Below are 13,172 nucleotides of genomic sequence, written 5' to 3' on the forward strand. Positions count from 1 at the left end.
GCAGATTCTTTACCAGCTGAGGAAGCTATCAGGGAAGCCCGTAAACAAATGAAAAGAGAGTGAAAGGAGTCCTCCACTCTCAGAAACCAGCCATGCCCTGTTCTGGGCCCAGGACGGAGAGGCTCAGGGCTGTTTCCTACCTGCAGGTCCCTCCCTGTCCCAAGTAGTGGTACTATAACGAAGGTGGTCACAATGACATCAATCTCTGTTGCTCGTTTGTCATCCAAATATGAACCTTTGAGACCAAAAGGGGTGCCATTAACAACTGCAGTAAAGCAATTACACAAAGAGGAGTTATCTTGAGCCCCTGTTCATTAGACACTTCCTTTGTGAGAATCTCCAGACTGAACTCTGTGTACAGGTTATCTCATCTGATCCTCAGAATCATCTAAGGGGATAGCTTTAATTACTCCATGTTGTAGATGAGGAAAAACAGGCTCAGAGATGTTAAGTGTTCTTCTCAGGGTCACACAGCTGACACATGGCAGAGCCGGATTTGAACTGAGGAACTCAGCCCCAGAGCCCATGTGTTTAACTACCTGCTTTAGCAATGGCTGCGGCTCTCAGAAAGGTCAAGGGTAGAGGGGGACTGGCCTGGTTTTTGGAGCCAGACAGACTGGGAATCACATTCCCCACTTATAGCTGTGTGACCACAGCCAGGTTCTGGCCTCTAAGGTTGTTTTTTTGTTGTTGTTGTTTGTTTGTTTGTTTGTTTTGTCTGTAAAACAGGGGAAGGGTTACTAACTCAGATTCAGTGAGACAATAATGGCAGGTGAAGTGCATCCAACAAATATTTATCAAGCACCAACTCTCTGCTTGGCCCTGGGAACAGTGCTGAGCGTGGCAGGCATAGTTCCTCCCCTTTGGAGCTCATGGCTGGGTGGTGAAGACAAACCAGGACAGCAGTGGAGTTGCAAGACATCCTGGGAGCGCTGCAGAAGAAAGAGTCTGCCTAAACTGAGAAGGAGCTGGCGAGAGATGCAGAGAGGAGTGGGAATGTTCCAGGAAGGAGAGATAACATGATAAAGGCCTGGAGATGAGAGAGCACAAAGGACGTTAGTGGACTGATGGGGCCCATCAGAGGCACAATCGAAGGACCGGGCAAAGAAACCACTCCCAGCCGGGTGCTGGGAAGGCTTCTTGGGGGAGGTGGCTTTGAGCTGGGCTGGAAGTTAGCCAGACTTATCCTTTCAGTCATAGACAGCTGGGTGTCCTGGGTGGTGAGGGCAGCACCCAGAGAAGTGCAGAGGCAGGGCTTCTGCACAGCACAAGAAACAGGCAACACGATGAATAGGCAACCTGTGAAATGGGAGAAAATCTTTGCAAATTATATGTATGGGCTAAGGAGTTAATATCCAAACATAAGGAACTCATTCAACTCAACAGCAAAATAATCCAATTAAAACACGGACAGAGGAATGGACATTTTTGCAAATTACCAACAGGCCTATGAAAAGATGTACAACATCACTAATCATCAGGGAAATCAAATCAAAACCACAATGAGAAATCACCTCGCAGCTGTTAGAATGGCTACTATCAGAAAGACAAGCAATAAGGGAGCTCTTGGGCACTGCTGGAAGGTTGGACAGCTTGGGGCCCACACAGGGATAGATAGGCCTTGGAGCACAGACATGGGAGAGGCGAGAGACGCTGAAGCCAGGTCAGGAGGGACCTTCACGACCACATGAGGATGTCTGGACTTTGTTGGGCCACGGGGAGCCATCGAAGGTGTCTGAGCAAATAGAGACAAGATCATAGTATGCTTCAAAAAGATCAGTAATGGAGAAGAAAAATTTTCAGACATGGAAGTTGCCATCTTGTACCTTCAGAAGGGGAACAATAACTCTTGAGAATTCTGTGATTTTCCAGAAACTTTGTTACTTCCCCGTGTTTGTAACTTTCTAGTTCCTTGCAGTGATTACCCACAAAACCCTAAACCAGAAAGAGACTGGAACTGCCCCAACCCTGTCAGGTGGAAAGAAGCCATTGGAAAGAGCAGACACACAGGCCCTAATGTGCCCAGAGAGAAGGGCAGAGGCTGAGCCAGTTGGAGGGGACCACAGGGAGATAGGCTGCTTTCTGTGATGTCTCTGAGTCCCTTCTGGATCCTGAGAAGGCCCAGCCCCCTGCCCCAGGCCTAGGCCCCTTCATCAGGCTCCGAAGCAGTCATGGCTAACGGTATTCTGAGCTGTGGGAGCCGATCACAGCCCAGAAGCCCCAGAAGCTCCCTCTAAGGAGGAGCCTACTCAAGGAATTCCAAGACCCTCACCCCGAGTGGGTGGCTAGCAACCTGATCCAATGGCTTCTCAGCCTGCTATCCCCTCTGCATCCAGAAACTGGACTCCGAATCTCCCTGAGGAAGGCAGTAGCAAAGACACCAGACTGGCAGGAATGAGCCTCCCAGTGTGACCTTGGACCAGCACTTCATGGCTCTGAGCCTTAGCTTTTTCATCTGGGTCTTCCCTTGGCTTGTTGCCTAGCTTTATCGTGAACATCACATCGGCTTACAGAGAGGATCCCACTCTAAATGATGAGGGACCAAGACAGAGCCAGGGTCTCATGGGTCTCTTTCTGTGTTATACATCTGCTAATGGGTACTTTTTAATGCAGGCATATATTATATAATTGCTTCTATAAAAGTAATTTTAAATGTTTATGAAGCTGAATGAGAAACTGAAATAGAAAAGACCTTGTGGAGACAGGGCTATAATTCAAAGAAGGAACATTAATGGGAGCTGTGGGGCCCCTCATCAGCTGAGGGTCAGGGCCCTGGAAGCAAAAGCTTTCAGTCTTTCTCTCTTTTTCCAGGAACAAGGACCCTGGCTGTGAATAGGGTGGCGGAAGAATTGTATAGTCAAGTGGCTCATCGTCTGGGAGGAAAATTCCAGCTCACCAGTTCCCATGGGCCCGTCTGAGTGGTGGGGATGGGAGAGCCACAGGAGCTACAGTTTCCCCATCCTCCAGCTCCCACATCCCCTCTGCACAGGGGTGTGTGGGCTCCCAGCCCATCAGATGCTTGTTTATTACATCCACCTAGCCCTCAGAGTCTCTTAGCTCCTTCCTTCCCCCCAGCACTTTCTCTTGGGGACCCACAGCCCCAGAGGTCTGGAGTCAGGAGACAGGGGCTGGGACCCAGGCTTCCCTTCGCCCCCCTGAGAGCTGACCCAGATTTCAGCCAGGCCCAGGCACCCATCACCTCCCTGCTGTACCAACCTGACAACCATAGGCAGGTCACCACAACCTCTCCTGAACTGGTATCCCCTTTGTAATACGGGGACAGGAGCAGCCCTAAGTTCATGGGGGGATGTGAAGGCAAACGGGAAGATGTGTGCAGCAACAGGACATCCCTGGCACAGAGGAATGCTTCAGCAAGTGGCACCAGCACTGTGTCCTCCTCGCCTCTCTCTGTGGTGTCTTAGCTCCATCTACTTCTGGGCTAACCCACCCAAGACCCCATAAGGAGCAGGCCTGAGGTGAAGGGGCCGAGGTCCCCTGACCTCCAGATAGAGGCTTTCCCAAAGACAAGGATAATTCCCATCTGGAATGTGGCTGTTTATTCTCTTTACAGGGCAGATCCGGGTGTGGCTTACTCATCTCCTACCACAGCCAGGGGAGATGGGATCATGGGCGCCAAGGCCAGGACCCCCAGGCCCTGCAGCAGGGGAGGTGGGGCAGGGGGGTTTCCCTGGGGGTGGCTCAGCTGCCCCTGAGTTGGCGGCTGGGCCCATGAGTCAGAGCTGCCCCACGTCTCTGTTCCTCTCCCCACTGGCAGCCACGGCCCCAGACTCCTGGAGGCAGTCCAGGGAGGCCTGTGGTTCTGAAAGGAGGTGCTAGTCTCCAGAAGGAAACTGGGATGCCCCATCCCCAGCTCAGACAGAGCAAGGAATGGCCGAGGTCACACAGTGAGGTGTGACGGGTCTCAGGCAGAACCCTGCTGCCCCCTCAGGTGACCCGTCCCAAAGGACCCAGGCAGGAGGGCCAGGACCTGTGTACTCTGCCCTCTGCCCCGGCAGCTCTATTGCCCTGGCCCCATTCTGCTGCCGGGTCTCCCTGGGCTGTCAAGTAGAGCCTACAACCAGTATTGAGCTGGCCAGTGGACACCAAGATGCCTGGCTCATGACAGCCCCACACACCACTAAGCTGCCACAGCCATGAGGGATGAGTCTGCACCCCTCTCCCAGCCTGGCAGACTCTGCTCTCAGAGCCACAGCTAGGCCCCTGCTTCCCTCCCCTGGCCGTGCTGTGGCCACACTCACCCACATCTTCCTTACTTCTTCTTCTCTCTCCTTCCTCCTTTCTGCTCCCTCGGGCACACTGTCTGTCTCCCTGCCCGTACCTGAGACCCGACCACAGGTCACCAGGGCCTGGGATCTGGGCTGTAGCGAATGCCTCTTATGAGCCACACCAGCTTGGAACTGGGTCACAGGTTGCAGGGAGGGTGGCTGGCTTAATGGCCAAAGCCAAAGCACATGGCGGGGCAGTGCGGGGGTGGCAGTGGGGCTCAGGGCCCCCACCCAGAACCAAGCACTACGGCGCCAGAAGAGCCTTCTTCTTCCACAACTTGGAAAACCAAAGCCTGAGGTCCAGGTCCCCCAACTACCAGGGAAGAGCGGTGGGGCGGGGGGTGGGGAGTGTGAAAAACCCCACCTCACAAATGGGAGTGGACTTGAGCTGAGGGGTCACGTGGAGATCCTACGGCTGTGTGAGCCCGGCTGCCCCACCCACTCCTGCCACCTCCCGGGCCCAGGGACCCACACCTGCGGGACATCACGAAGTCTGTGAGTGAGAAGCACCAGGTTTAATATTAAAATCTTTCTCTTAAAAAAGTACACAGAGAGGAAAATTTGATGGCGTACAAAATAGCACTTCTGTCATATAAATGTGTGTTAACGTGAGTCCTAAAAATACTTGTAAACCTAGGTGATTACATCTTTGGTACCGTAGTGAGAACCCAACCCTCCCCTTGACCAGGCTTTAGGGGTCCCAGGGCAGGGAGGTGCCAACCAACACAGGGGGCTGGTTCCCAGAGTCGTTGACCTTCCCTCACCCACCCACCCCCACCCCATCCAGCCATTCCCCTGCCAGTGGTCCTGGCCACAGCCCTCACTCCCCAGGCCCCACCACTGCCCACTGGGCTAACAGAGGCATGAGGTGAGCACCCCTGGGCAGACAAAGCCATCTCCCACAGTTCCTTCCTCAGACTGGGGCAGCTGGAAGGTGGGAAGGCAACCCCCAATTACCCACGTCTTGCAGCCCCTCCTCGGGTCCCCCCTCCAAGGCGTCTTGTCCTCTTACTGCCCGTCAGGTCTGCGGCACAGCCCTGGACAGCAGGTGCTGGAGTGGCGGGCTGCGCCAGGCGCTTCGATTTGCTGCCTGCTTCCTTTGCCCAGGACAGCTCCAGCCAGAGGCCATGTGGGTGCTGAAAGGGATCCCATGGTCTCCCCCCGTCCCTTCTGGGGGTTTTCCAGGACACTGGCTATCACTCAGAGCCAAGGCCTGGGCAGCTGGCCTTTGGGGACCTGCCGGGGGCCTGGGGAAGGGGCCCAGTTCCTGAATGCCCGGAAGTGTGTGATGTGTGATTGGAGCCTCCCCAGGTCCCAGCTGATCCCAGGATAGAGGTGTGGAGTGTTTATCTTTGCTTCATCTGGGCAAGTGTACAACCCCTGGAATACTCTAGAATGTTAGTGCTGGCAGGGTACCAGAAGTCAGTGAGTCCAATTGCTCATTTTTCAACAAGGAAAACAGCCCCAGAGAGGGTGAAGGAATTCTCCAAGTTCTCTTAGCAGGTCCAATGCCATACTGGTCCACACATGCAGGCACCTGTTGCAAGCATGTCAACACACGCATCAGAGATGGGGGGCTCATCTGGCCCTGGAGACTCTGGTGAGTGGAGTAAGACTGGCAGTGATAAGAAAGAGGATCCCTGGACCCATGGGGCCAGGAAGACATGGACACGGCATATTATGGGGATGTGCACCCCAAGTGCCTGGGCCTGGGGCTACAGGCCAGGGTATCCTGTACTTGGCTCAGCCCCAGCATTAATTAAGCACAGAAGGCCCCAGACCAGCTTGGGCCTGGGAAAGCAAAGACTGGCACTGAGGGCAGGCGGCTTCTGGATGAGGCAACATTGTCCAAGGCCAGGCCCTAGCTCGGCCAGGAGCTGGAGATGCTAGGGTCCCTTTCCCAGCTCTTGGAGAAAAAAGTGCAAGGAGAGAGCTGCAGCTCCTTGAGCGGCAGCTGGCTGAACAGAAGAGTTAATCCACCACTTCACGAAACTTGAGGGTTCCATCCTCCACATCTGTCAGGCAGGGTAAGAATCCCAGACTATGGGTTGCCAAGCCCATCATTCCCATCTTACAGATGGGGAAACTGAGTCCCCTGGGAGAGCCCTGGCTCAGAGTCACAGGGGTGCTCCAGAGGCAGAGGACTGGTCACGGCTCCTCCAGCTCTCTTGCCTCCTAAGCCAGGCCGAGGGGTTGGGTATGATGTGCCAAGGGCAGAAGCCTTCCGGAAAGGGACAGCCGACGGGAGCAGCCTGGCTGATGGGAGGCCAGGCCCGGCCAGGCGGTGCAGGGTGCTGGGAGGTAGAGGGGAGCTTCGGGTAGGGCAGGGCAGGGTGGGGGCCAGCCCCTACAGGAAGCTGTCCTCCGCCTCGGCCCGAGGCCCGGGGCAGCTGGAATCCGGCGGCCACTTGGGCTCTGGCTCCACCTGGGAGGCAGGCTGCGGCTCTGGCTCTGGCTCCTCTTGGGGTTCCAGAGGGCTGTCACAGGAGATGGTGGAGGAGGTGTTGACTTCATTCAGGGTGGAGCTAGAGGCGGGGAGGGCAAGTGAGTGAGAGGCTGGAGGGAACCTCAGTGAAAGAACAGCATTAAGATAGAGCCCTCTATCTACCTGAGCTGGCTGCATGTGCCTTACACACTTTAGCTCACTAAAATCCTTGTAGAGATTACATGAGGCACGCGTCGTGAGGAAAGTGCAGCTCAGAGAGGTTATGTCACTGCCCTGCATCGCACAGTGGCTAAGTATAGGATGGGGACTTAGAGCAGATCTAGTTGACTCCAGAGTCCATTGCTCACTCATCAGTCTCCATCTCCCACATGCCTGAACGCATAATGACCTCATTCAATCCCTATAACAACCTCCAAATTGAAGTACTCTGACTGTTTTCATTTTGCAGACGAAGCAACTGAGGTTCAGAGAGGAGAAGCAGCTGGTCTGAAGGCTCAGAGCAGCCCCAGCATTCACACCCCAAGCTGTCTGAACTCAGCTGAACTCCTCTGTACACTGGCTGCTTGGAGCCTTGGAATATTAGCTTCTCAAACAGGGTGGGGAGGGACTTCTAAGTCCCGTGTGGGCTCCTAGTGCATGTACAGAGATGGGCTCACAGCAAAGGGACCTGGCCGGGTCTCACTGCAGCGAGTGGCAGAAATACAGCTGGAACCCAGTTTGCAGCCCCAGCCATTTCGCCACAGGGTGGATCTTGTTTTGGGTGTAGGTCTGGCCACATGCAGAACATCTAGTCCAGGCGATAGCTGGCCTTCCTCCAAAACCCTCCCCTCGTGCTGTAACTTCACATCCCAAGGCCAAAGAAAAGCATGAATCTTCTCCCCAGTGTGAATTTTGGCCTGAACTTCTGTAGACACCTCTGCCTCCCGGTTCCATGCTCCCTGGGGTCCTCAGGGCACGGTGCTGAAGGCCAGATCACAGGCTTGGGGATGACCACAGAGTAATACATGTGGTGCTAGGGATGCAAATTAGATTTTCCTTTTCCCTCCTTAGGGCTAAGTCACAGCCGAGAGAGGGGACAGAGTAGATGGCTGTGGGGGTTCCTTTAAAGGAAACAGATACTTTGCATATATGTCCCAGGCCATTCTTTCTCTTACCAGCCTGCCATTTCCACCTGAGGTCATCAAGGGTCAAATGAGTTCCATTCTTTTTTCTACTCATTGGCAGGAATAAGTACTCAGCTGAGGTAACTCACTTCTAAGCCAAGTCTGATGGCATGAAGATACAGACTGACACACACACATACAAAGACACACACGCACGTGTGCACACACACACTATGTACACTACTGCTTTGGGCTGCAGGTAGGAATAGCTACCTGGCAAGGCTGGGGGAACCCTCCAGTGGGCCCTCATCAGCAACCTCAGGTTTGGGGTCAGGCAGGGGGATGATGTAGTCATTGTCCCCCTCGTTGGGCTGCACAGCAGTATAGAGGACGGAGCTGGAGTCCAGAGGAGATCGGAGGCCATTGAAGCCAGGCAAGCGGGCTTGGGACCGAAGGATGGCTGGGTGGTCGCTCCTCAGAAACTCCTCATCCACCTGCTGGTACTTCTGCTCAGCGGGCAGGAAGAATCCAAGACAGAGGGAGGGTCAGACCAGAAATGACTTCAGGGATCATCTAACAGGTAGATTCTGAGCTAGCCCTTCCAGCATTATGTAAATAAGGTCCCTGGTGCTCCGAGAGGAAGGAGAATTGCCCAAAGCCACTAAGTTACCCTCCTCCCTGGCCTTCTACCAGACAAGGTGAGCTGAGGGTCACCTGGGGAGGGGTCAGTACTCAGACCAGCACCCGTGACCCTAACTCTCCCCTGCTTCAGGGGAGACAGGCGTGGGCTCTCTGCCTGCCATGATCTCCTTCGCTGGGGCCTGTTTCCCTCACTACTGGTCCTGGACCCATAACCTGATGTGGCTGGGAGTGGGCTGAGGAATGGACTGAGGGAAAGGGCTGTGTCTAGACAAAGGATACATGCATCCCCCTTGCACTAGCTTTGCGGTGGGGCAGGGGACGGTTTTAATGCCCCGCTGGCAACATCTGCCGTGTACGAGCCTGCCACAGGGTCTAGGCAGTCAGGCCCTTAGTAGCCATTGCGCCTGGGGTTGTTCAGACTTGGGACGGAGGCCCAGGGTTTGGTCTGGTTGCAAAGGCAAGTGGAAGGATGCAGGATGAGGGGGCAATAGGCTCCCTGCCTTCAGTTTAAATTAATCAGCTTCCAAGTAGGATTTCACTTTAAGAAATTCTGTACTGCTAAAATAAACTACACTCACATCCCTTATTAGCACCAATAGGGAAACAGGGCCAGAGAGGGGAAAGGATTGTCCCCAAACACCAGTGTGTCACAGTGAGCCTTGTACCCTGTGTCTATTTCTGCACTGGTGCTCTCCAGTCCCCACCCCCACCCTGCCTCAGCGTACCTTTTTGTAGCCCTCACCCAGCAGTCTCTCGAGAAGCAGCACCAGCTGAGAGAAGGGGGGCCGGATCTCGAACTTCTCTTCCCAGCACTTCTGCATGATCTCGTAGCTGAGGAAAGGGGCAGAGGGGTCAGGGCCTGCCACCTCCCAGGACAAAGTGAGGAATAAATAAAAAGAGGTGGGAGGGGAGGTGGGGAGGGTCTCCCCTTTACTGCTCCGGCATGTTCCCTTGAGAAGCCCCTCCTTCACCTTCAGTTCAGTGCTTCCATGGGGTTGGCCGCATGGTGAGCACATGACTGGGTCTGGCCAGTAGGGGTTCATCCCCTCAGCCCAGTGGCTGGTTCTGGATGGGCCTGTGACCCTAGCAGAGCCCTTGACAGCCACCTCTGGGCCTTTTGCTGGAACTATGGTGAAAGCAGCCAGGCTGAAGCCATTTGGATGGTGCCAGCCTGAAAGTAAGGTTAACATGAAGGAGAACAGAGTCCCAGGGTAGAACAAGAGGCTGTGGCTAATGTCTGTGAACAATGGGATCCGGCTAAACCTAATTTTTCTACATCTCTGAACTAATCTATTTTTATCTTAAGCTGGTAAAGTTGGATATGTATTATCTGCACCCCCAAATATCTTCCCAGATGCTCCACTCACATCTCGTCAGAGGCGTGGGCAGGCTGGGCCATGCGGTAGCCCCTCTTGATGGCGTTGTAGAACTGCTCGTTCATGGGCAGCTCTGGGTATGGGGTGCCACCTGTTAGGGAGCAGAGACAAGAGACACAGGCTCAGGGGTGCTGGGAAAGCAGCAGGAATCCTCTCCTACAGGACAGGGAGAGGCACACCAGCCCAGGCACTGGTGAGGGTATCTTGGCTTTGGCACTGGGAAATGTGGGCTCCTTCACAGGCTCTGGACACAGACTGAATCCCTCCCCGGAATCAGAACCAGAGAACACCAGAGCCAGGCTTCTTGACGTCACTGTCCAAGTCCATCTATACTGAGATGCAGAGGTAAGGAGATCCAGACGGCAAGACACTTTGCCGAGGTCACACAGTAACAAGAACAGAGCAGAGCTTCTGAACCTTGTCCCACCACCCCCCTAGGATGGAGGTGTGGGCGCTCAGGGTGGACGCTGTGCTGTGTGCGGGTGAGCACTGGAGGATGAAGGAAGCATACCCAGCGTGAAGATCTCCCAGAGCAAGATGCCGAAGGACCACACGTCGCTCAGGGTAGTGTAGAGGCTGTTGAAGATGCTCTCGGGGGCCATCCACTTCAGAGGCAGGAAGGTCTGTGGGAGGGCAGAGGCTGCTGAGTGAGAGGAGGGGCTGAGCCCCACTCTGCACCTGGGGGGCAGGAGGAGGCCCGGCGGTCCCCACCTCAGCTGTTTCTCACTTCCTGGCCCCCAAGGCCCATCACTGCCGATACACGGTTCCCACACCCATCCCAATGCTGGTTAGTCAGAGGATCAGGAGGCTGAGTTTCTCTTCTCACAGGCTGGGGACACGGCAACCCCTGTCTGTGAGGAAGAGCCCCAGGGTCTGAGACTCCTCGGGGAGCAGGATCCCTTTCCTGACCGCAGTAGAGGCCCCTGTGGGCGGAGGCAGGGATGTGCTCAGGTGTCCCCCAGCTCTCATCCTAGCTGCCTTCCATCTCTGGAGCCTAGTGTCCCTCCAGTTCTGTCCCTGTGTGGAAAGTGGGGACATGAGTGCGAGGCAGGATGGTCACCTTTTATCCGAGTACCACCTGCCACTCACTCATCTGGGCTTCTTCCTCTGCCTACCATCACTGCTGAGAAGCGCATTTGGCCTGCTCCCTATCCATTCCAGCTTTATAGCTGGCCCCTTGGCCCCTGCCATGCCCAGCAAATCTGAGCCCTTGGCCCACCCCCCAGGCCTGGGCATCTCACCCCCATCCCCTCCCCATGCACAGTTGGTGGCTCCCCTTCCTGTCCCTACACACAGGGCCAGGCAGGCAGAGTTCACGAGGACTCTGTCCTGATTTCCCATGAGTCAAAGCCACATGAACCATGATGACGGTGAAGGCACTCACGCTGCCCTTGGAGATGTAGTTTGAGTCCCGCATGATGTCACGAGCCAGGCCAAAGTCGCAGATCTTGACCAGCTTGCCCTCACAGATGAGCACGTTCCTGGCTGCCAGGTCTCGGTGGACACACTGGGGACAGGGGATGGGAGCTGAGACTGTGGGGCAATTGTGGGGAAAGGCTCTCTAGGTCGAGGGCTTTATAAAAAATACATGGCTGGTCAGGTGTGAGGGGCCACCAGGTGTGAGGGCATTGGCCATCCTCAGCCACCAGAGGGATGCTGTATGGGTCACATACTTGGAGGACCCTGGCTGGTCGGGGGACCCCCCTCCCCAGGACCCCACTCTGCTCACTGTGACTACACATACATTCTTGGACGCCAGGAACTCCATGCCATTGGCCACCTGGTAGCTGAAGCCCACAAGATCCGTGTAGCTAAGCACTGGGGACTCGTTGATCAAAGTCACCCGGCAAGTCCTCTCAGGAGCTAGAGAAGAGCAGAAGGACATCTTGAGTCTCCCCAGGGCCACAGAACCCTGGCCTCTGGCTCGTAGAGGCTGGATGGCCCAGAGAGGAGTCTCCTGATCCTCTAAGGCTTCCCCAAAAGGAAAACAATTTCCAAATATCTCTTAAATTTTCCGACTTCCAGAAAAAACTTTTGGCATTAGCCCTGGGCCACTTTTACTCAGCCTGGCCTGCCTGCTCCTCAGGGCACTAGTCAGCCTGGGGTCTGCTCTGAGCAGATCACTCTTTCCTGAGGCCCCAGCAGGTCAGGCATCCCCTCCAACCCAAGCTCCTCTCCTCCCTGAAGGCTGTGTGCACATTTCTTGACCCAAAAACAGGGGTTGATATTGGGGTTCCACCACACAGCAGCTTTGGGCAGGTGGCAGGCCTCAGTTTCTGCATCTATGAAATGGGCACAGGGCCACCTTCCTGGCAGGGTTGTTGCCAGACTGGGTGGAGGAAAGGGTTTGGAAAGAATGCATGACAACACTGGTGTGAGGACCCTGCGTGCACCCACCAGAGGGGACGTAGTTATCATAAGGAGCCATGTAGTTCGAGGACTCGATGTCTGCGTATTTGACATCTCCTTTCATGTCCAGCATGGGCACATAGTCCACCGACTCGTCCTTGCTCATGTCCATGTAGCCACCATCGCTCTCCCCAGGCAGTGACACGTGGCTGGGGGCAGAGGAGCATCACAAGGCAGTAGCACAGGCTCTCCCCGCTCATCCCCCTCCTGCCCCTCTGCTCACCACTGGGGCCAGAAAGGCCCCGTCACTTATGCGTTTCTTCTCTCCCTCACTCAAGCATCCTCTACTCACAATCTGTCACAATACGAACGACCATGTAGTGAGCCCTTCCAGCCAACCTCAGACCCATCCTGAGCTGGGCACTGGGGCTGCCAAGATGATGATAAGACCTAGGTTGTGTCCTCAGAGAACTCATGCCTAGGGCAATTCCAGTACCCAAAGAAAGGGTCACAGGAAGGACACTGTCCAGCCATGAGGCCCTGCAAGTGGGCAGTGAATCACCTTAATGCCTCTGCCCGCGGCATCAGCTCTCCAGAGAGCTGTGGGACCAAGTACACATGTGTCTCTAGGGGGAGAGAAAAGACTGGAAGGAAACCAATCAAAATGTTGAAGAGAACATGGATGAATTTTAACGTCTTTTAATGCTATTCTTAACTGACTCTTGCCTCTGAAATAGACAAGTATTGCTTTTGCAATCAGCAAGAGAGAAAAGAAATGTTATTTTTGGACAAGAAGAAGAAAGAGGATAGCTACCCTGGAGGCACTGGAGAGACTGCTGTGTGGAGGAGGGGGAAGGCTGCAGCAAGGGAGGAGTAGAGTGGAGAGCGCTACAGTGAGGGTCAACCTGGATCAGGAGGACCCCAGGTGCTCCCCATTGATGGAGAGACAATGATGTGTGTTTGGTGAGAG

At 54.8% G+C, this 13,172-nt stretch overlaps 1 protein-coding gene across 2 annotated transcripts in view; it reads right to left on the minus strand.

Moving 5' to 3' along the window:
* Positions 1-4,780: 4,780 nt before the first annotated feature.
* The window catches only part of PDGFRB (platelet derived growth factor receptor beta), a 37,834-nt gene continuing 29,442 nt past the window's right edge, over positions 4,781-13,172 (minus strand). For both annotated transcript variants that reach the window (XM_086412430.1, XM_086412429.1), the window contains exons 16-23: positions 12,251-12,411; positions 11,598-11,716; positions 11,238-11,360; positions 10,365-10,476; positions 9,845-9,944; positions 9,203-9,308; positions 8,109-8,341; positions 4,781-6,811 (exon numbers count right to left, since the gene is read on the minus strand). In XM_086412430.1, coding sequence (XP_086268556.1) covers positions 6,634-6,811; positions 8,109-8,341; positions 9,203-9,308; positions 9,845-9,944; positions 10,365-10,476; positions 11,238-11,360; positions 11,598-11,716; positions 12,251-12,411 — 1,132 coding nt within the window. In that variant the 3' untranslated portion in view covers positions 4,781-6,633. The remainder of the gene's footprint in view (positions 6,812-8,108; positions 8,342-9,202; positions 9,309-9,844; positions 9,945-10,364; positions 10,477-11,237; positions 11,361-11,597; positions 11,717-12,250; positions 12,412-13,172) is intronic.

This window comes from Bos grunniens, chromosome 7, assembly GCF_055505025.1.
Source record: "Bos grunniens cultivar Pamir isolate PY7600 chromosome 7, Bosgru_T2T1.0, whole genome shotgun sequence".
Lineage (NCBI taxonomy): Eukaryota > Metazoa > Chordata > Mammalia > Artiodactyla > Bovidae > Bos > Bos grunniens.